Source organism: Dermacentor andersoni, chromosome 2, assembly GCF_023375885.2.
Source record: "Dermacentor andersoni chromosome 2, qqDerAnde1_hic_scaffold, whole genome shotgun sequence".
NCBI classification, from domain to species: domain Eukaryota; kingdom Metazoa; phylum Arthropoda; class Arachnida; order Ixodida; family Ixodidae; genus Dermacentor; species Dermacentor andersoni.
This window is the reverse complement of record NC_092815.1, coordinates 225,490,646-225,513,275: the sequence shown is the minus strand read 5'-3', so window position 1 is coordinate 225,513,275 and position 22,630 is coordinate 225,490,646. Positions and strand designations below refer to the sequence as shown.

General features: G+C 48.4%; 1 protein-coding gene across 1 annotated transcript in view; it reads right to left on the bottom strand.

Moving 5' to 3' along the window:
- Duox (dual oxidase) overlaps positions 1 to 22,630 on the bottom strand; it is a 248,511-nt gene that overhangs the window by 207,488 nt on the left and 18,393 nt on the right. Inside the window, exons 4-5 of the mRNA XM_050186612.2 lie at positions 13,692 to 13,893; positions 11,328 to 11,494 (exon numbers count right to left, since the gene is read on the bottom strand). Coding sequence (XP_050042569.2) covers positions 11,328 to 11,494; positions 13,692 to 13,893 — 369 coding nt within the window. The remainder of the gene's footprint in view (positions 1 to 11,327; positions 11,495 to 13,691; positions 13,894 to 22,630) is intronic.

Sequence of the window (22,630 nt, the reverse complement as noted above, 5' to 3'; positions counted from 1 at the left end):
CGAATGAAAGACAAGGTATGAGAAACTTTAGCGGTAGGAGAGACGTTGGGGATGCGTTGTTCGAAATTTGGTTCGAAATTCCTTTTGCTGAAGCGACGTCCTACGCCGGACGCCGACACCGGATTTTCTGCGGCACGGGATCATTAACACTATCGAGTTAAAACGCGGGCCGAGAAAACATTACTGGCTGGCAAAAGCACATGCGACAAGATGTCCATAAATTCAATTAAGGCATACTCAAGATGTTTTATAACCATTCATAATCATTTTTCAAAGCAAATTTGAGGCTGCAACTAGGTAGCACTGCTAGTTATCATTTTGCGGGCATTTGCGTATGATCATAACGATGATCTGTTGGCATCTCCTTTGAAACAGGGCAGTGAAAAATATCCACCTAGCCTGTTTAAGCTAATTTATTCAAGTCACCTCACAGGCAGCAAGCATCTGAGCATTGTGTGAGAGGGGGATTACAAAGATAGGGGCAAATTCAGGAGCTTGAGTAAGATGATTATACAACGCTTATCGACTATTAGTACCTATCACTAAAACGCAAGAACATCTTTGTACAACAGTTAATGACGCCTTAGTAACTAGAAGATAAGGCGGTTACTTCGGCCCTAAAAGCGTGCAGCTTATTGAGTGTAAGTGCGGATCACTGAGCGTAAGAACTTCTTTATACAATACTTAACGACACCTTAGTATCAAGAAAATATGGCGGTTACTTCAGCCCTAAAACAAGCAGAATCACGAATGTTGAAGATGTGTTCCGGAAGACCATTCCTGTGGATGATAGCCTGCGGCAAGGCGGATGAATTATATGCTACGGTTCTACCAAAAATGCGGTGGTAGCTTAAATGGTTGTTTAAACGACATGATGAGCGGCAAGGTTATGTAAGGAGCAGCGTTGAATGACTGGCATTAAATACTATCTTGGTATGCTATACATATCTTGTGAATACGGTATGCTATATATGCTTGTCAGTGCGCCATCTTCTCTACACATTCTTATTATTTTTTTGTCTTCCTAAAAACTTCTATATCTACCATAAGGCGTTACCTATCCCCATAACGAATGCAATCCTATCAATTAGTTCGCTGAGTTCTTCCCACCAATACTCTACACGTATCTTGCGCATATCGACTCCTCACCGGTCAAGCCTTCCATCCACTTTAAATCGTACGCTTCTGGAAGATGCCGCTGGGTGAAAAGCTTCGCCTTCCATGAGGTTATGCACAGTGGTCTCGTGATTTTTACTGCAGCACACACATACCTCATTTTGATCTGAATATTTGCTCCGGTATGTTGACAGGATTGGGGGCTCAATCGCATCGCTCGTGATCCGTTGTCAAGATTGGAGTCGGGCATGAATTAGAAGGTAGCTGGCCCATGCCGACGTCCAACTTATCCACGCTGAGGACGTTGATGAAGGTAAGGACTGCTTCTCATCGAGAACGTGGAATATGGGTTTAATTACAGTATTTATATCCGTCTAACATGACTGTTTGAGAAAGTACATCACTCTAACATGACTGCTTGAGACAGAATGTCCTGAGCAGCCGCACAACAGCGGTTTTTAAACACTCGATCTTCTCCCGATACAAGGTGATGCGAACGTTCGTTTCGTCATGGCAAACTAACCGCCTCCCCGCAGGACGGTCTACACACACAAATGCACACACGTGCGAAGGTCCGGAACCGACGTCAGAGGGGCCCCGTAGGACTCGGAAGCGTTCCGGGTAGCGCGTTGTCTTGCGTCTTGGTCGGTGCATGGGAAGCAGCGCCAAACGGCGTTCCCGCGGCAACTCGCGCACCCGTAGCAGATCAGGTCCGCGTTGGGGAGTTTGGGAACAATAGTTGGCCCGCCGAACTCATTCCGTCACAACGGCGATGAGACTAGAGGTTGGCGGCGGTTTCAGCACAAAGCCTGCTTCACCGAACGCATCCTACCTGAAACGACGGAGAGTGGGGGATGCGCGTCTTGTTCCCCGACACAAAGTCGATTTAGTCACGTTGTGGCTAGATGTTGGCGGCGATGCTCCCGAGATGTTGCTTCCACAGTAGCAACTGGGTGGCAAACTTGCACTGCAGCTGGCCGTTCTTAACAATGTGTGTTCGTCCTTAGATAACCAGCTCGGGTCTCAAATAGCAAGGCATCGTGTCGTGATCCTACAGATTTTCCCTTCTAATTTCTCTCGCAGTTCTTGCAAATGCACATGTTCCGTATTATTTCCATTCTGTGGATGAAATTTACTGTCGCTGTTTCTCTCCCTTTCTTTCTGATGACTCGTAGTTGTCTGTTTACACTTTAAATTACCACGCACTTGACTGCCAACTTTCTTTACCTCTTCCTCCATTCAGTGTCCACGCTTTTTGGGCACGGATACCAGTGTACTTAGACTTCCATTTATTTTAATCATTCCTGCGTCATTCCTCAGAATTAATTTCACTCTGCCCTCCCTCGACTTCAAAAGAAGCCCAACCGAAGTCAACCTGCACTGCCTGATTTGTGGTTTCACCTTAGGCTCCCAAAGCCAACTGGCCTACAGAACTTTAGTTCTCTTCCAACCCTAACAAGATATCCTATTGGAACCACACAAGGGCGTTGACGAACGTCAGCTTGGACACCATTGCTTCTCTCCAGATTCTGATCTGATGATGCGGTGCCCTGCTAGAAGCGCCCCCTGGTTAGAAAAAATTCTCCTCGCCGGTCACGCCCAGTGCTCCGTCGGCGGTTGGTATACATTGCGGTTGTTAGCTCTTCCTCTCGTTATTCGCCGGGCGCCAAGGGTAAGTTGGGCGTCAGCGCCTGGAATGGTTGGGCATAGACGAAGTGTAGAATACAGTGCAGCTTTTTAGAAACAGTCTGGCGGCTAATACCTTTTTCGCGGCGGAAACTCCAGGAAAGGTGAGTGGTTGCTGTGTCTTTCTGTTACGGCGTAAAACAAAATTTCGTGTTATGTGGAGATAACGCTCAATTAAAAACGCCAAGTATGTTTGGCACATCAACGACAAGATCCTGTGCCACGTCAAGCTTCAAGTATAGGCCTGTTCAATGCAAGAGAAGCCGCCGCGCTTAGAGATCTGTGAAACAAAAACGAGTACTGTTTGTTTATTTTCAATGTGAAGCACACGAATGCCGTTTTAGGTATGCCTAGTGCCATTCATTCTTTTTTTTTGTAAGTGCAACTGTCATCATCATCATCATCAGCCTGGTTACGCCCACTGCAGGGCAAAGGCCTCTCCCATACTTCTCCAACCACCCCGGTCATGTACTAATTGTGGCCATGTTGTCCCTGCAAACTTCTTAATCTCACCCGCCCACCTAACTTTCTGCCGCACCCTGCTGCGCTTCCCTTCCCTTGGAAGCCAGTCCGTAGCCCTTAATGACCCTCGGTTATCTTCCCTCCTCATGGCATATCCTGCCCATGCCCATTTCTTTTTGTCGATTTTAACTAAGATGTCATTAACTCGCGTTTGTTCCCTCACCCAATCTGCTGTTTTCTTATCCCTTAACGTTACACCTATCATTCTTCTTTCCATAGCTCGTCGCGTCATCCTCAATTTAAGGAGAACCCTTTTCGCATGCCTCCAGGTTTCTGCCCCGTACATGAGTGCTTGTAAGACACAGCAGTTGTACACTTTTCTTCAACTGTATCCAATCATTAAAAATTTTGTGCCATTATGCATCAGAAACAAGGGAGCGATGTTTTGGGCAAATGATTTCAACCTTTATTTAAGCAGCAGTAACACGCCTCGGAACGTCCAAGCATTTTAAGAAGGAAGCTACATCACAAAAAATTCCGTTAAGCAATTTCACTACCATGGCATTCTCTAAAAAAATGAAGCATTAAGCGGCTCGTACTCGCGATCTTGCGCAGTTCAAAAACACTTGGTACGTGAAGGGCATATTAAAGCAGAAGTTTCGTTGCGTGCCTAATTTGGGCCTGGCCACTTGGCTTCTGGGTGCTGTTGGGTCAGTCGCTATCTCGGCAGATATATTTTTGGATATATATGCAAATGTTATGATAGACTAAACAGATCTGCCTTTCAAGCTGCCAATACCATGTCCCCTACGCGTTGCAGAGTTGCGGGTGCCGAGCAAAGACCAAATGGCATTGAGGACGTCTGGTGTGATAAAAACGGTCTTGTTTCCATTCCTGTGGTCGACTTCGATTTGCCAGTAGTCCATCTTGAGGTCAATCGATGAAACATACTTAGCGTTGCAGAGTCGGTCCCGTGCGTCGTCTATACATGCGAGTGGCTTTGTTCAGGCGACGATAATCGGTATAACACAGCAGAGTTCCAACTTTAGTCTTCACTAATACCACAGAAGACGCTCTTAGGCTATTCAATGGCTGCATCATTTCGTCGCGCAGCGTTCCGCCGAGTTGTTGCTTTCCTGTCGAAACTCGGTAAGGGATTTGACGGAGTGATCAATCGGATTATTTGGCTATTATTTTTCATTTATTTCATACACCTCACAGGCTCCAGGGGGGCGGTATAGATAACAATTGTGGAGCAAAAAGATAGTTTTTGTTACATAAATATGAACAGAACGAGAATCAAATAATCAACAAAGAGCGCGAAATAAACAAAGATAAAAGGCAAGGAAGATAAACGAACAGTAGTTAGCTTTTCAGTATACAGTAAAGCAAACAACCTTAGAACAAATGCTTACAAAATAAGTAACAATGAACTTAAAAGTAACAAAACTAAACAGATACTTGTTTTTAGCTAAGTACTAAACAAATATGCAGCAATTTTTTGTTTGAAGGTTAATGGGTCGTTAATGCCAGCAATGTTATCAGGAAGACTATTCCACTGTGCAATCGCACGTGGCAAAGCTGAGCAGTTGAATGCATTGGAGTGACCGAAAATGCGTTGGAAACTGAGATGATTATGCAGACGTCTAGATGTGCGGGAGGGACGAACGAGTGGTAAAGTAGATGGCCGTACATGCGATGCTTAGCAACTGTTCTTTTTTCTTGAATCGTCGATGACGACGAAAAGCAGCCTTCATATTGCTGGAGGATACCCTTGAGCTGTCCTTGCTTATGACCGGGAAAACACAGACTACCAATATAGAAAACTGCTTCAGGAACACGCGCCTTCGTTCTAGCTTCGGTGGTATCCGAGAGGAGAAGCACATCGCTGGCTGCTTTAACTTCTTCCATGTATGTGATCTTCGTGCCCTTGTTCAGGTGTTTATGTTGCTGGCGTGGCGTCATTGGATGATACCCCGTCCAACGCCGATTTCACGACCAATCAACAGCTGGGCCGCAATAGGAGATCCTAGTTTAGAACGGGTGTTCTGTCTCGCGACTGGCCTAAGCCTTGCCGACGTCGTCAGCCGCGGGGTGCGGTCACGGTGATGTGAAAATGACGACATACTCCTGTCAATCATTTTGAAACCGGTCACGTCTTCTGCTAGGAGCCTAACGCGACGAGAGGTGTTCCGTTCGAGTGATCACGGGCTCGCTACAAGACCAGCCTCTCATGGCACGTCTTGTCGATTGGAATGGATCCAAACCTCGTCTGTGGCTGCGCAACTGCACGTTCGAATCCAATCCATAGTCTAATTTGAGAAAATGACGCTCGCATTGAACGCTTCGGTTGTTGCGTTGGCCTTGCGCGAGAAGAAAGCAGGTTGGTTGGAGGTGCGAAATGCGTTTGAAGAGATGGCAGAGAGCGAATGCCGGCGTCGCTTTCGTTTCTTGAAACGAAGAGCGTGTTGAACTGCTGCCTCTGGCGCGTCGAAACCCGGGCGTCGAGTCGGACATTGCGGTGCCATGGCATCTTTTTGTTGCCTCTTGAAAAGCGCGCTATTGGTCTTGTCGCATTTTCTTTTTCTTGCTGTGTGCGACCCCACTCAGCGACCATGCATACTAAACTATCCGTTTAGTAGTATATTGTGCCCAAGCAGACGACAAATGAGGCGGTGCGTAAACTTCGGAGGAGTTCACCGCTTGGTGACTGGCTGCTCTTGTGCCTCCCGTCCTGTAAAGTCATCATCATCATCAGCCTGGTTACGCCCACTGCAGGGCAAAGGCCTCTCCCATACTTCTCCAACAACCCCGGTCATCCTGAAAAGTATTGCCCACTTTATGACGTCGCAGCGACGGAGTGGGTTCTGTTCCGGACAAAGATGTCCGATTGCCGCCTCCCCTTTGGTCGTTCTCTAGGATAGATTCATAATCTCCGGCTGCTTCTGCGGTGATGGAAATCATGATGCTGGTCCGCGGCGAGGTACTTACTTCATCTTTAAGTACACTTAGGCACATTGACTGAGAGTTCTCTTTGGCGGTATTGTTTGATCTGCAGACAGAGTTGTCAACTTGGATTTTAAGTCGATGACTACACCGTGTTGACAGAGGAAGTCTCTAGCGAAAATTACGCCCCGTGAGCATTGTTGCAAGATAACGAAGGTCGCAGGGTAAATTCGGTTATGAACTGTCGCTCTTGTCACGCAGATTCTTCCAGTCGGTGTTTGTTAGGTGACCTCAAGCTGTAAGTAAGCATTTGAGGGCTGTCGCACGTTATCAACATTCTTCAACTGTATGGCGAATGGTCCACTGGTCACGGAGTAGTCAGGTACGGTGTCCACTAGAGCATGACATTTCTTCCATGAATCAGAACATCAAGGTCGGTATTTCTTGGCTTTGCGTTGCAGTTGGGTCGCGGCGTCGAATCACGGATGCGTCGCTTTAACATGTAACTGGAACGTCATGTTGTCAGGTCTTTTTCTGACGGAGCATTTTTGGCTTGTAGGCTTCGTCTGGATGGCTGCGTATATTTCCTACACTGTTGGAATAGATCTCAAAGCATCCTCGACGGTGATCTTCGTCATTTACACGCAGAGCAACCGCACCCCATTGGTTGCTAATTAGTTTTGCAGTTACGGTTAAGGGACCATCCACGCCATGGGCCAGTGTAGTGTCGGCGCTGCGGCGACAGGTAGTGGCCTGGTGAAAGAGAATGGGACGGTCGGCGAGGGATCCACTGAGTGGCGGCGAGGAAGTTGGCGATATTACGAGGTCATTCAACTTGCAGTGGGCGCGGCGCGTTAACGGCAATGCCTCGTAGTCCCAAGTAGCCGTAGGGGCATGAGCGGTACACATGGCCTGGTGTGAAAGCAGAGCCAGCGGTGGTGTGGAGCACGCCATAGATCGATCATCCTTGGGTAACTGCGCTGGGCGACGGGTGGCCGAGCAGGCGGCTGCGGCGGAACTGCGGCCTTACCGCGCCCTGGCGGGGAAGGGGAACGTGACCTACGGCGACATAGGTCATCGCTTTCGGCTAAGGTAGGATCCATTCATTGCCTCGTAGTGACTGCTGGATCTCCTCTCGGGTGGTAGCAGTAATGAACGCTACTTGAATCTGCATCCACAGGAACATCCTGCGCAGTTCTTGGCGTACAAGGGCACCGATGATGCCTCAGAGCTCGTCGGTGCCAGTGCTTGGATTTCGCCGGAAGCACTTGTCGGCTGTATTGCCGAGTGCGCAGTATCAGCGTCTTCTCGATGGCCCTGACTTTCGCTACAAAAATTCTCCGGCAGTATTGGGTTGATTGCGAGTCAGTCCGCCGTAAAGCTATTGCTTCACATCACGCATGAGAAAGCGAACTTTCTTGTCCTCAGACATACGGGTCGGCTTGGAAGAACAGGTGGGTAATCGCTTTCTAGAAGATCGAAATGCTCTCGTTTGCAAGCTGCGTACGGGATTTCAGTATCTCTTCAGCTATCAGTGACCTCTACGCCATGATGTTGATGATGATTGAAAGGCATCCTCTTTGTAATGTGGCCGTGCCAAGTAGTCACCTAGCCTGCATTATTAACCAGGTGTGCTAAGCGTGTTCTTATATATTATTTTTGTATACATATATTTATTCTATATTTCTTTCGTAATCTACCTTGTACCGTTAACTATACGTGTAAGGGATCCCGTCGTATCAATCTGTTCCCTGATTTCTTTTCCACCAATACTCTCAACGCCTTTTGCTTATCTCGACTGCTGACCGGTTGAGGCTTCCGTCTACTTTAAACCAAAGCGCTTCTGGAAGGTTTACGTTACCTACGGCTCCCATAGGGCGAATCTCTTCGCATTCCATTAGGATGTGCTGAGTGCTTTCCAGATTTTTGCTGGAGCATACGCATGCGTCATCAAGTTCCAAATATGTGCACAGGCATGTTTTTGTCCTTAGGTAACCGGCTTGAACTTCAAATGACAAGGCTGCGCCATCTATGTTATCATACCGACTTTCCCTTCAGATTTCTTTCTTCTCATTCTTGTAAATCTCCATGCTCCGTTTTGTTTCCGATCTTTGCATCCAATTAACTATCTCTGTTTCTCTCATTTTCTTTCTGGTGACTCGTGGATGCCCATTTGCAGTTTCAATTACCCTGTACTTGGTTGCCAACTTTCTTGACCTCTTCCTCCATTCGTCCACGCTTTTCAAGTACAAATATTTGTGCACTTTAGCTGCTCATTTATTTTCCCTCGAGTTACTGAGTATTTCTTCAAAGTAGATGTCGAATCCACAAGATATCACTAGAACGTGACATCTGGTGGAGGTGCGCTTGGATTCATGCGCCAGACGTCCCCTTCGTGCCCAGCACCTCCACCAGTGGTCAGGGTGCAGTGACCATGAAGAACAAAGTAGGAAGAACTGCAAATTACGAACAAACAATTTATCGGGCGAACTTGTGGCCAGAAAACAAGTTACTCTCAAGCTATTCGACATTCGTTAGCCGGTGAAATGCAGTCCTCGGAGAAAAGATAAATAAGTGGACGCGAATATCGAACGGGGATTTGTGTTTCACGAAATCACGATTCACCTGTGTTTTTATTTAGCTGTTTCGTATATGCCAGTAGAAAGGCACCCGTTCTTCGCCAATCCTCCCGAATCCCACTGTGACACAACTGGTACAGAATCCCGAACTGTTGCTTGATAGCTGTAGCCCTTCTATAGGCAGGTTGCGAACGTACTTCCCGCGCCTACTAGGGCGCCCCTCGCGGCGGCGAGCGCGGAACCGGCAGAATACGACCGGTCCGCTTGCGTTCGGAAAGCCTGTCTGTGCACTATTTCGCGCGTAGCTGTTGCCTTTTCTGAGCAATGCCGAAGTGCAACCCAAGCTGTTGCGTAGTGGGCTGCAACAGCACGTACACCAGCTCACGAGGAACAAAGTTTTACAGGTTTCCAAGTCGACCGTATGAAGCAGAACGACGGCAACACTGGATAGCGCTCGTCAGACAGCACAAGCTGATTTATGTTGCGGCGTTCTGCCAAGTGCGTTAACGCTGAATTCTTTGCTTTTACAGCAATGATGGCAGCAACGGGACACCTGCAGTGCGTACCATGATATGCAACAAACAAAGTAGTTTGTTTCCACACTGTACCGCAGTAAAGCTGTGGAACTCTTTCCCAATCCTCTCCCATTTAAACAGCGCTAGGGCTTGCTGAGAGATTTGAGGAGGGGTTGCAGCTGGGTGAGCTGCCGTACACCCTTCTGCGCCCAGCATATCAACTAAGGGGCAGTTGAGATCACAAAAATTTTTGACGACGTGGTTTATTGGAACCTCCTTTGCACGCACTGAAAAATCGCAACATAAAAGTATCGCACTTCCAGTAACTTGGACGAAAATATTTTCCCAGCGTAGTCTAACACAACTGGTAAGTTCCTCACCTTTACTTGTGTTTGGGGAGAGGAACGTCAGAATACCTCGGGTAGGTCTTACGAGTCGTCCGTACGCGCCACGTTCTTGGATGAGATCTTTTGGACTCGCATTTGCCGTCCTGTATGTACAGGGAAACTACCGTGGCGTCCTTGTACTTCCCTGCGAAGCCAGCACGGCAATCGCAGCTCCCCGCTAGGATTTGTCTGCTGTCGCCGATCTTCAAGAATCAATGTCACCTATAATTTCATGCGTCCACACCGTAGATAACGAAGTACCTTACGCTGAGCTTCACGCATCTCGCTGGTGCGTTATGTTTCGTTTGCGGAATACACCTAGCAGTGACTTCGATCAGTGCGAGTTCAACACTTTCCTCACGTCGTAGACGTGCCCCACTTCAAATAGACGACTTCCTTTCTCTAAATTCTTTTCACGAAAACAAGCTGTCAAGATCTTGTAATTCCCGAAACCTGGTTAAAATTAATATTGCCACGCTGTTTCGCGCTATCGCTAACGTTTGACAGGGCGCCACACTCCCAGCGCGAGCTGCTGACGCCGTGAGTAATCCTACCGCATTCGCGCAACTATTCGTCAGATGGCGCTAGGGAACGGAAAGACAGGGCGCCGCCTAGCACTTGCAACGTGCCCATGACCATACAACGCGCCATCACCATTCTTTGCTCGACATGCATCATACATCGCCTTCGTGCTTGTGACATTGCGGAGTATACGTCTCATATTGTGCATCCGCCTCGACTGCAGTTTGCGTCTTGGTATAGCTTCTGAATGACGCGGTGCATGAAGATAAAAAGTCCATTGCAATAAAGTTGTAACCTTTGTAGTCTAGAAACAAAAAACATGTGATTGCATAAGATAAATGCATAAGATAAATGCATGCAAAAACATGCATAAGATAAAAGTAAACAAAATTGTATGGATTGCCTTTGGAGGAAAACCATTCATTTACCAATTCCATAGAGCTTAACTTCTGTAGACTCCAACATGTGCGTTGGTTCTACATAGTTCTTTAAACAGTGATCAATTATCTCTGTTCTGGCAACAGTTTTCTGCAATTAGTGTAAATACTTGCCAAGTCGTATTGGTAGCAGAATAAACTAAGTGCCTAACGATAAATAGTTCGCAATTGCCAAGTGTGTAAACTTACACTATGACACGCAGCCTACACTGAGGCTGACAGCCCGCACGTAGAATTGGCAGGAAAACTGGCTACCGTTTTGCCAAGTAGACAAGAGCTTAGAGCATTGGAGACGTGTCCCTGGATATGTGCCACGTAGACAACTCGGGTTACGGGGTATGTGAAACTGAGCACGTGCCCACTCGTGGAAGTGAGCTACCCGAAATTTAGGGGGAACAGTGTGCACGTTCCGTTAAATTATTAGGTAACATGTTTCATTCAATGCAAGCATTCTCTCCAAGTTAACTCGTTAACTGACAATTTGTCTTTTTTCTGTTGCCTGCGTATGCATTGTACTAACGCTCATGTTACTCAATGCCATTAATGAAAAAAGGTTGACACAATTCGGGCCTGGTAGCATCCAATCATTGTGCTGTACGGGCACACGTCATTGGCCGCTTCGTTCCGCTAAAGCAAACAGTTCGAAGGAAGTAATTTTCACGCCCAGGGGTTACTGACCTGCAGAGCTGCAATGACGTGCCTCCTGGCATGCAGGAAAATATCTTCGTCAGTCCAGTCCGGGTGCTCAGCCTTAATCCGCAAGGCATGCACGTTGTGGTAGCGGAAAAAGAGAATGCCAAACGCCAACAGGCCCGGGTTCTGGTTGGTCCGCGGATCGCCCAAAACTGCGTGCATTAAAGAATTGGAAAATTGAATTTGTAAAATATACAATACACTTAATTTTAAAAAAATGTTGTGGCTCTTCGTGCGATACTTCAACGAGAGATCTATGGTAGCATGAAAGGTGTGCTTCTTGGTGTCTCTGTATTTTATTTGTTTCTTTTATTGCGATAGCAATTATGTGGACACTCCACGCGAATTGTTGCCGTCAACGTCGCTATGAGGTTTCGTATATATTTAGATATATATATGCTACATGCGTCTTTTTTTTATTGTCGGTCCTAGTGAAACACACTTTAACAAAAAGAGAAACCGAAAATTTTGCAACCAAAAATATCAAATCGATTTACAATTTGAACCGTCAGTGCAGCTGAAGAGGCGCTCGCGTTTGAAATTCTTTGAGCACTGTCAACAACTATACCCTCGGCAGCCACTCGGGGACACACTGGTGCAGTATTAACTAGCATTCCTGCAAAAGTGCCATGTACTCGCGGAACAACTGTCGGACAGGTCGCGCGCCCGCCTTACAGTGAAACCCCGCCACGGGGCCGCCATACACAGTACACAGTGTATGGCGCCATACACAGTGCAGCACTATCAAGTCGCATGGTACTCTGTCGTCGGTGCTAGTGCTCAGAAATCTTGTACTGTAGATATCCGATGGAAAGTGGCGTTCGCTGAAGCAGGTCCCAAAAGTATGCCTCCTCTCAGCAATGGAGAAAAACATGATCAATGGCCTCAGGTTTCTTACAGACAAGACAATGTGAGCCCCAAGGTAGAAAAAAAAAAACCTTGTAATAAGCTTCTTCGTGACAACATCTGTGTATGGAAGACACGGGGAAAGCTGGAGATGGAAATTCAAGAGGATGATCAAAACGAGAACAAGGTCATACCGGGAGGCGGCGCTTCGACAAGTGGACTTGTCATTTCCAAGCCGACATATGCTTTCCTCGACACAGTGCATATAGGTGGGGTTCTTCTTAAGGGGAGAGGGGCTAAGGCGGGTGATTGTGGCAATAAGCGAAGGTGTGTTAGCGGCAAGGGTGTAGAATTGAGAATAGAGTGGTCTATGGACACTGCCGTTGACACGGCCTAGGCTGGGCTCAAAAGGTAAAAAAAGAAACTTGTTGAGTAATCCTGAAATCCATGAATTACCGTGAAAAGGCAACTATCCTGAAAATTTCCTACAAATTAAAGGCACATCTTTGTCGCTCCCTGAAGACTTCTCCAAACGGGTACGTCAGGTGCGTAAATATCTACGGGTAAAGGCAATTGAAGAGAGAAATAGGCGTGCCAAAGTTACTCTCGTTGATGAAAAACTTAGTGTTGACGGAACACTTTACGCGTGGAATCACAAGAAAAGCCAACGTTATCCAGCATATAAACAGTACCATAAATAACCAATATCACAACCCTGCACATCATTACGAATCCTGAAGATAAACTGCAGAAACATATTAAACAAAACCGCCGAACTGAAAGGTAATATACTTCCTGACTATCACGACATTGTATTACTAACCGAAACATGGTTGAATGATGCGCATGTACCTGCTGAAATAGCTTAGATTGGAGAACATTGGACTCAAAACTCGCCGAGCTGTTCATTATAACTTCCGCGCAGAGCAGAAGCAGCGCCCAGCCTTGTAGAAAACACATTGTGCGGTACCACTGTGCCACTGAAGGCACTCAAGAGGGCGACCGCGCATCCCCAGCCCGCTACGCAGCAGCAGGAGGACGGGGCACAGCCGCCCAAGCCTCGAACCGGCTCGTACCCGATTTCCACGAGAACTGCTCGGCAACGGAAGAGTCACACCCAGCGCACCAACGGTGAGGCCCTGCCATCCTGCGAACTATACGGGAAACGAGGTCAGCGCTCACAGTGGCCGTGAGCGGCAGACTCAATGTAGAGAGACGAGGAGTTTCTCACTTTGGCCGCTTGTATTCGTGTAAATAAATGTAGAAAAAAAATTTGTTCCGTTCTACAACTCTGTCCTGTCGAACAGCTAGAAAACGACGAACAGCTAGCACTCGTGTCACGAGCGTGACTGGTACAGTTTCCTTTAAATACTCTTATGTTATGCAGAGGTACTGGCAGAAACAACATCAACCGTTAGCTTTTCACTTTGGAGTTGAGACGGAAATGAACTATTTTCGTTGAAGCAGATCGAATAAAGATCCGCGAGGTCAGAGGGGACTCACTGAACATGCGCTCCGGGTTCATGACGCCCAGGTAGCGCGCCGGCGGTGAGTTGAACAGCGGCACTCGCTCCTTGTTCTTGGGCGGCAGGCCATCTTCGGCCACGCGGAAGGTGCCGTTCTCAAACGAGCGCATAGTGTTGGCCCACGTCTCACTCGTGCTGTACACGTACGATGCGTCGAGCCAGCTAGTTGCCAGGTTCGTCTGCGGGGGAGGGGAGTAAACGACACGTGTCAGAGGACGACCACTGCCGGTAGTGAATGTAATAATCAGTCAATCAACCAATCAATGAAACAACAATTTATTTTGCTGGCCCAAAAGGCCTGTCTGCTGGTGCACGCATACACTACTAAAGAACAAATAAATGCAGCGAAATCTAAGTATAAAAAATTCTAGCTACGAAGGATCGTCAATGCGTCGAGCGAGAATTGAGATCGCACGCTCGGTGCCTAACACTCGCCCAACGGACCTGCTTGTCTATCCTTCCGGCTCTGTAGTTAAAACGCGTTAAATATTTGGTGGAGGTTGCTAGCGTTTCCCAAGTGCCGTAAATCTGCAATGGGAAGTGACCGCGCATCGTGCTTGATGACACAAGCCAGACACCACCACTTGCCTCGCCCACCCTTTTATGTTCCGTTTCGCTGCGTCAACGGGATCCAGCCATTTTCAGCGGCTCCCACGACAACGACGCCGAAGAGTACTTCTCATCCTATGAACGCGTGAGTGCCCACAAAAAAATGGGACGATACTCATAAATTGAAAAACACGGTCTTCTACCTCACGGGTGTCATGAATGTGCAGTTCTGCAATCATGAATCTGGCCTTCGCACCCGGTGCGGCTTCAAGACGAGTTTCACACAAGTTTTCGTTCGCCGCGCGGCGCGAAAGCGTCGTGCTGAAGAGCGCTTGCGCAACTGTACCCAACAGCCAGGTGAGAACTTCACAAACAATACAGGAGACAATGTAAGCGCATTAATGCAGCAACGACCAAATCCGATAAAATCCGTCATATATTAAAGGGCGTCGAAGACGACGCCTTTCAAATGTTGCCATCAAAAACCTTCAAACCGTCATCGAAGTCGCTGACCTTTGTCAGAGTTATTACCACCTCCGAAGGACACGTCTGCTGACCTGGCGTTCGTCCACCAAGGATGCCTCGATTTCGAGCTTAAGCGCAGTTCCCGATGACGGCCTCCTGCACTGCGCGATCAAAGAGTTTATTCCTGCGGAAGTCACTCGGTAGCTGCCTCTACTTACTGTCATTTCAAGGCCTAAGCCATCGTTGATTTCAAGCCTGCGACAAATGACACAGGAGGAAGCATCAGCGGGTTTTCCGTCCCCGCGTGCGCCGGCACTGGCGCCTGAGCACTTCGCCGCAAGTTGTATCGCGGACCCTGCTACCTACGTCCTTGCCACCATTGCCCGCTGCACCACCAGGGCGACTTCTTCCCGCGTTTCCCACCAAGTTACCAAGCAGCATGGCGCATGCCCGACAATCGCCCAATATGTTTCTATTGTGACATCCCTTAACAATATACTGCCACGTACTTCAATGTACTGCTGACGCCCACCAGCATCTTGGTCTTCACTGGTGACTTCAACGTGCATCACCAGCTTTAGGGAAGCACCAAGATTTGCTTCACAAAACAGAATGACGGCAGCCTAACGTATCGGTGGAGCATTTGCTTGGACTTAACTGATTTTCAGGCTATTTGCTTCGTGCACACACAGTGTTCTTTCTATCCTGCGTTTCTCTTTCTCTTCGCCCTTTCCCTTCCCCCAATGTAGGTTGCAAACGGGACGCTCGTCAGATTGACCGCCCTGCCTTTCGTCTCTTTGCTAGCTCTCTCTCTCTATCTCCCTGGTCACGGGGGACGCTTCTGTAGACGTCGTTCATGACTTGCCCGAGCTGACCATCTTGCGCATTCCTGCGCCCTTCCACTGCCTTTCTTCTCGTCGCCTCCTGAATCACATCCAACTTCTCCACGCACTGCCAACCCTCCTGCCCACGATCACCGCTCACCATCCCCACGGGGGTCGTTTGCTTTTTCCACTGCGTCGTCGTCCCACTCCTACCGAACAACAGGAAATCTAGTTGGCGCAGTTCCCGAGGCAAGAACAGCGTCAGTGTCGAACAGTACAGGCCCTCGCTCTTCCGCGACGAACGTTATCGAAGTACGGGTAGACCAAATTGTTGGACCTGCACTAGCCGACAGAGGAGCCACCGCTTCTGTAAATATCAAAAACGTTGGCAGTCGCTCAGAAAATTAATCACACTGTCTGCACTGTCACTGCGCACAGCAAGCGATCAGCGCATTAGCCCTGTCACTGCACGCATTGCCCGCATCATGATTGAAAGACTCATGTACGCAGTCGAATTTTTTGTTCTGTTCTGCACATTCATACTACATTATCTTGGGCTGGGACTTCATTTTTGAACACAAGGCCGTTATGGAGGTTTCTCACGCCGAAGTCGAATTTGCGTTACTCCCTGACGCCCAATTAGATAATCAGATAATTCCGTCGAGAAACTGCTTATTGCTGAGTGCATTGAATGTGATGAAGGAAGTTCCACTTTGTTCTTCAAAGCAATGCACGAACTTCTAGACTTCTTCTAAACTTCTATGTTATCCTAAAAGTCTCAGCTACATAAACTTGCTGAATACACTTGGACACTTCTACACTCAATTGTTATTGCGAGTGCCTGCACCAACTGTGCTACAGATTCCATTGACCTGTTTACCCCATCGCATATTTTTCTAAATCGACGATGTTCTCTTACATTCGCTGCGATCACTGTCAACTTCACTCATGTGCTTGTCTCCAACGATTGTGTCTCGCCCCTATCATTGCGTTGCGGTGAGTACCATGGACGTATTGAGCCTATCGACTCGGTGACCATCTTCGACGCACTTCTCAATGGCACCTGCTGCACTGCTCTACTTGCTCCCTGTCAACGCCGGACGTCTTCGACGCTCTCCTGAGCCTTAATAAACGTTCAAAGCTGCTCAACCTGCTTCTCAAGTATGCCTCCACATTCGACTGTCAACAAGGGACGTTGGGCCGCACATCGGCTCTCTATCACGAGATCGATACGGGCACCTAGGCTACGCTGCGCCAGCGACCTTATCGCGTACGATCCACGGTGCGCCGTTTTATTGAAGAGCAAGTAAGCGATATACTTCAGCAGGCAGTTCATTTTTCCGTGATTCCCTGGGCCTCCCCTGGAGTCCCTGTAAAGAAAAAAATATATGTGCCCTTTCACTCGCCGTGAAGAAGCATGACCAACGAAGCTTGTATGTCGGCCCCTTTATGGCGAATTGCATCTCCGCTGCGCGTCGGCCCGGCATTGCACTATCTTCGGGATCGATCCACGTATGCGGAGTGTTCAACCCCTTATTCACCTTCGCCGCGGGCCGACCCGGCATTCCACTATCTTCGGGATCGGCCCACGCATGGGGAGTGTTAAACCCCTGCTTCATCTCCGCCGCGGGTCGACCCGGCACTGCACTATCTTCGGTATCGACCCTCGTAGGCGGAGTGCTTAACGCCTGCTTCACCTTCGCCGCGGGGCAGCCCAGCATTCGCCGCGGGGCGGATCGGCCAACGTATAGGGAGTGTTTAACCCCTGCTGTTTAACCCGGTACAACATCATCATCATCATCATCAGCCTGGTTACGCCAACTGCAGGGCAAAGGCCTCTCCCATACTTCTCCAACTACCCCGGTCATTTACTAATTGTGGCCATGTCGTCCCTGCAATCTTCTTAATCTCATCCGCCCAACTAACTTTCTGCCGACCCCTGCTACGCTTCCCTTCCCTACGAATCTAGTCGGTAATCCTTAATGGCCACCGGTTATCTTCCATCGTCATTGCATGCCCTGCACATGCCCTGCACATGCCCCAATTCTTTTTCGTGATTTCAACTAAAATGTCATTACCTCTCGTTTTTTCCCTCACCCAATCTGCTCTTTTCTTATCCCTTAACGTTACACCCATCATTCTTCTTTCCATAGCTTGTTGCGTCGTCCTCAATTTAAGTAGAACCCTTTTCGTAAGCCTCCAGGTTTCTGCACCGTACGTGAGTACTGATAAGACACAGCTGTTATACACTTTTCTCTTGAGGCATCATGGCAACCTGCTGTTCATGATCTGAGAATGCCTGCCAAACGCACCCCAGCCCATTCTTATTCTTCTGATTATTTCATTCTCATGATCCGGATCCGCGGTCACTACCTGCCCTAAGTAGATGTTCTCTCTTACCACTTCCAGTGCCTCGCTACCTATCGTAAACTGTTGTTCTCTTCCGAGACTGTTAAACATTGCTTCAGTTTTCTGGAGATTAATTTTTAGACCCACCGTTCTGCTTTGCCTTTCCAGGTCAGTGAGCATGCATTGCAATTGGTCCCTTGAGTTACTAAGCACGGCAATATCATCAGCAAATCGCAAGTTACTAAGGTATTCTCCATTAACTCTTATCCCCAATTCTTCCCAATCCAGGTCTCTGAATACCTCCTGTAAACACGCTGTGAATAGCATTGGAGAGATCGTATCTCCCTGCCTGATGCCTTTCTTTATTGGGATTTTGTTGTTTTCTTTATGGAGGACTATGGTGGCTGTGGACCCGCTCTAGATATCTTTCAGCATTTTTACATGCGGCTCGTCTATACCCTGATTCAGTAATGCCTCCATGACTGCTGTGGTTTCGATCGAATCAAACGCTTTCTCGTAATCAATGAAAGCTGTATATAAGGGTTGGTTATATTCCGCACATTTCCCTATCACCTGAGGGATAGTGTGAATATGGTCTGTTGTTGAGTAGCCTTTACGGAATCCTGCCTGGTCCTTTGGTTCACGGAAGTCTACGGTGTTCCTGATTCTATCTGCGATTACCTTAGTAAATACTTTGTAGGCAACGGACAGTAAGCTGATCGGTCTATAATTTTTCAAGTCTTTGGCGTCCCCTTTCTTATGGATTAGGATTATGTTAGCGTTCCTCCAAGATTCCGGTACGCTCGAGGTCATGAGGCATTGCGTATACAGGGTGGCCAGTTTTTCTAGAACAATCTGCCCACCGTCCTTCAGAAAATCTGCTTTTACCTGATCCTCCCCACCTGCCTAACCCCTTCGCATAGCTCCCAATGCTTTCTTCTACTGGCGTTACATGTGGGATTTTAAATTCCTTTAGACTATTCTCTCTTCCGTTATCGTTGTGGGTGCCACTGGTACTGTATAAATCTCTATAGAAGTCCTCAGCCACTTGAACTATCTCATCCATATTAGTAATGATATTGCCGGCTTTGTCTCTTAACGCATACGCCTGACTGTTGCCAATTCCTAGTTTCTTCTTCACTGCTTTCACGTTTCCTCCGTTTCTGAGAGCATGTTCAATTCTATCCATATCATACTTCTTTATGTCAGCTGTCTCACGCTTGTTGATTAACATCGAATGTTCTGCCAGTTCTATTGTAGCTGTAGGGTTACAGGCTTTCATACATTGGCGTTTCTTGATTAGATCTTTCGTCTCCTGCGATAGCTTTCTCGTATCCTGTCTGACGGAGTTACCGCCGACTTCCATTGCACGCTCCTTAATGATTGCTATAAGATTGTCGTTCATTGCTTCAACACTCAGGTCCTCTTCCTGAGCTAAAGCCCAATACCTGTTCTGTAGCTTGATCCGGGATTCCTCTATTTTCCCTTTTACCGCTAACTGATTGATCGGCTTCTTATGTACGAGTTTCTTCTGTTCCCTCCTCAAGTCTGGGCTAATTCGAGTTCTTACCATCCTAAGATCCAAACCATCCATCAGGCCCAAGTATGGGTCGTGTTTAACCCCTGCTTCACCTCCGCCGCGGGTCGACCCGGCATTGCACTATCTTCGGGATAGGCCCACGTATGGGGAGTGGTTAACGCCTGCTTCACCTCCGCCGTGGGTTTGGCCGGTATAGCACTAGCTTCGAATTCGGCCCAAGTGTGCGGAGTGCTTAACGTCTGCTTCACCTTCGCCACGGGTCGGCCCAGCAGTGCACTGCCTTCGGGTTTGGCACATGCATGGGGAGTCTTTAGCCCCTGCTTTCCCTCCACCACGGTTTGACCCGGCATTGCACTATCTTCGGTATCCGTCCACGTATGGGAGGAGGAGGAGGAGGAGGAGGAGGAGGAGGAGAAACATTTATTTACAAAAAAGGAAAGGGTAAGCAGGTGTCTTTATGCTTGTGCGGGAGGCGCCTTAGTCCAGGGCTCCTGCGGCTCTTGCTGTCTGCCGGGCCCGCCGCCCCAGTTGCTGCTGGTTACGAGGGTCCGAACTAGTCAGCACGGCCTCCCACTGCTCGGGTGTGGAGTTGGGTATTTGCGGGGCCGCCTTCACGTTGGGGCACGCCCATGTGCTGTGATATAGGGAGGCGTAATCATTACAAAGGGGACATTTGTATGAATATAGTGTAGGGTGTATTGCGTGTAGTCTGCTTAAACGGGGGTATGTATTGGTTTGTAGTTGTCGCCATGTTACGGCGTTTTCACGTGAGAAGGTTTTCTGTGGAGGTGGGTTTTTTGTCGTCTGTTCAATCTGTGGTGTTGTAGTATGGCGTTGTATTGTAAAGGCCCGGGCTCCATGGACGCGGCCGTATCCATCTCTTGTGGCGCCCGGGAGGCATGAGCTCGGGCTACAGCGTGCGCACGCTGATTTCCACCGAGGGACTCGTGTCCTGGAGTCCGCACTATTTCAACGTCCGGTAATCGGGAGGCTTGTTTGAGGAGTCGGTGGGCGATTGAAGATATTCTGCCTCTCGCGTAGCTACGGCAAGCTGCCTGGCAGTCAGTAATAAATGTGACGTACTCGTTGGTCAGACTAGAGGTGATGGCCAAGGCGATGGCTGTCTCCTCCGCTACGAGGGCGCTGGCAGTGCGGACCGTCAACGAGACCAACTCTTGTAGATTATAGTCGACAACGCTGGACGTCGTGGCTGCTTTTTCGGGGTACTGCGCGGCATCTGTGTATAGTGTGGTGGGGAGACTGCCATATTTTGTCTGTAGAGTTTTCGCGCGAGCTTGGCGACGATCGCCATGGTGTTCCGGGTGCATGCTTCTGGGGATAGGGGCTACCTTGATGTGCTCCCGGAAGTTGGGGGCCAGATGGATTGTTTGTTCGTGGCCTTTGCCGTGTGTGAGGTAGCCTAGGCGCGCTAGGACTGTTCTTCCTGTTGGTGTGAGGGCTAGTCGTTCTCGTTGGCTTGTGAGGTTGGCGTCTGTAATTTCTCTTATACTATTATGGACCCCTAGGGCTTCAAGCTTGAGTGTCGCTGTTCCCGGTGGTAGGCCGAGCGCTTGCTTGTAGGCTTTCTGAAGAAGTACGTCTAATTGATCTACCTCCTTGGGAGTGAGGGGCATGTACGGGGCAGCGTAGGCAATGCAGCTGATTATCAGGGCCTCGACGAGCTGTATTATGTCGTCTTCGTTCAGTCCGTACTGTTTGGTGGCGATACGGCTGATCATTCGCATGATTTGGAAGGTCGTCTGCTTGAGACGTTGGATGGTGTATGCGCCTCCGCCGTCCTATTGTATGTGCAGTCCGAGAATGCGGACGCGGTTTACTGAGGGTATTTCTTTGTCGTCGACTGTGAGTGTGATGTGGGGTAGTTTATTGAGTTTTCTTCGCGATTTCTGTCGAACGACTAATAGTTCTGACTTCTCGGGGGAGCCCCTGAGACCACTTGTTTTTTGATATTGCTGGACAACGTCGGTCGCTTGTTGAAGGGCGTCTTGTTTCTCTCCTTTGAAACCAGTAGTGGTCCAGATAGTGATGTCATCCGCGTATATTGCATGCCTGATTCCTGGTATTGCGTTGAGTTTGTCAGGTAATTTCATCATAGCAATATTGAAAAGGGTGAGTGATAGAACAACACCTTGTGGGGTTCCTTTGTTGCGGGTAGGCAAAGTCGGGGTTCTGAGTGAGCCAATGCCTATGGTGGCCGTGCGGTTGCTTAGAAAGGCACGTATATAATTGTAAGTATTACGACCACAGTTCGTGAGGCTTAGGTTTCTAAGAATGGTATGGTGTGCCACATTGTCGAAAGCGCCTTTGAGATAGAGTGCTGAAATCGTTCCGGTGTTGCACGGTGAGATGTGTTCAAGGACTTGTTCCTTCAGCTGAAGGAGGATGTCGGTTGTAGAAAGGTGGCGCCGGAATCCGAACATTGTTTCGGGAAAGAGGTAGCTGCATTCAAGATAAAGTTGAAGCCGGTTCAGAATGACATGTTCCAAAAGCTTGCCTAGGCATGAAGTCAGTGAGATTGGTCTCATATTTTCTAAGCTGGAGAGTTTGTCTAGCTTCGGAATGAGTATGATGTCTGCGTGCTTCCAGTCTGCTGGTAGCGTACCCTCTTCCCAGTGATGATTAAAGAAGTCAGTAAGAGATTGAATGGTGCCATCATACAGATTGCGCAGGAGCTTTGTTATTTATTTTGTCCTTGCCTGGGGTGGTGTTTCGTGTGAGTGCATCGAGTGCTTGTTGCACCTCGGTGACAGTAATCAGCTTGTCGAGGTCGTAATTGTCACTCCCGCTGTAGGTTGTAGGTTGTCCTTGTGCGGGTTCGAAATCCCCTATGTACCACGCCCACAACTCCTCCAGGATTTCGCCATCAGAACCCGGTTGGTTGTGGAGGATACGCTGGATTGTTTGCTGGCTAGTTGCCTTGCTTTGTGTGGGGTCAAGAAGATGGCATAGCAGTGACCATGTTTTGGCTGTGCTAAGATTACCCTGCAGCTTATTGCATAGTTGTCGCAGTTGTGACGGGTGAGCTCCCCAGCATAAAATTCCGCAGTTCCTGTGAGTTTCGCTATACGTAGTTTCAATTTACGATTATGTTTTCGGCGCTTCCATCTCCTAACAAGGCCTCGACGTGCTTCCCAGAGGTGAAGAAGGTGCGCGTCTACGGCCGGTATG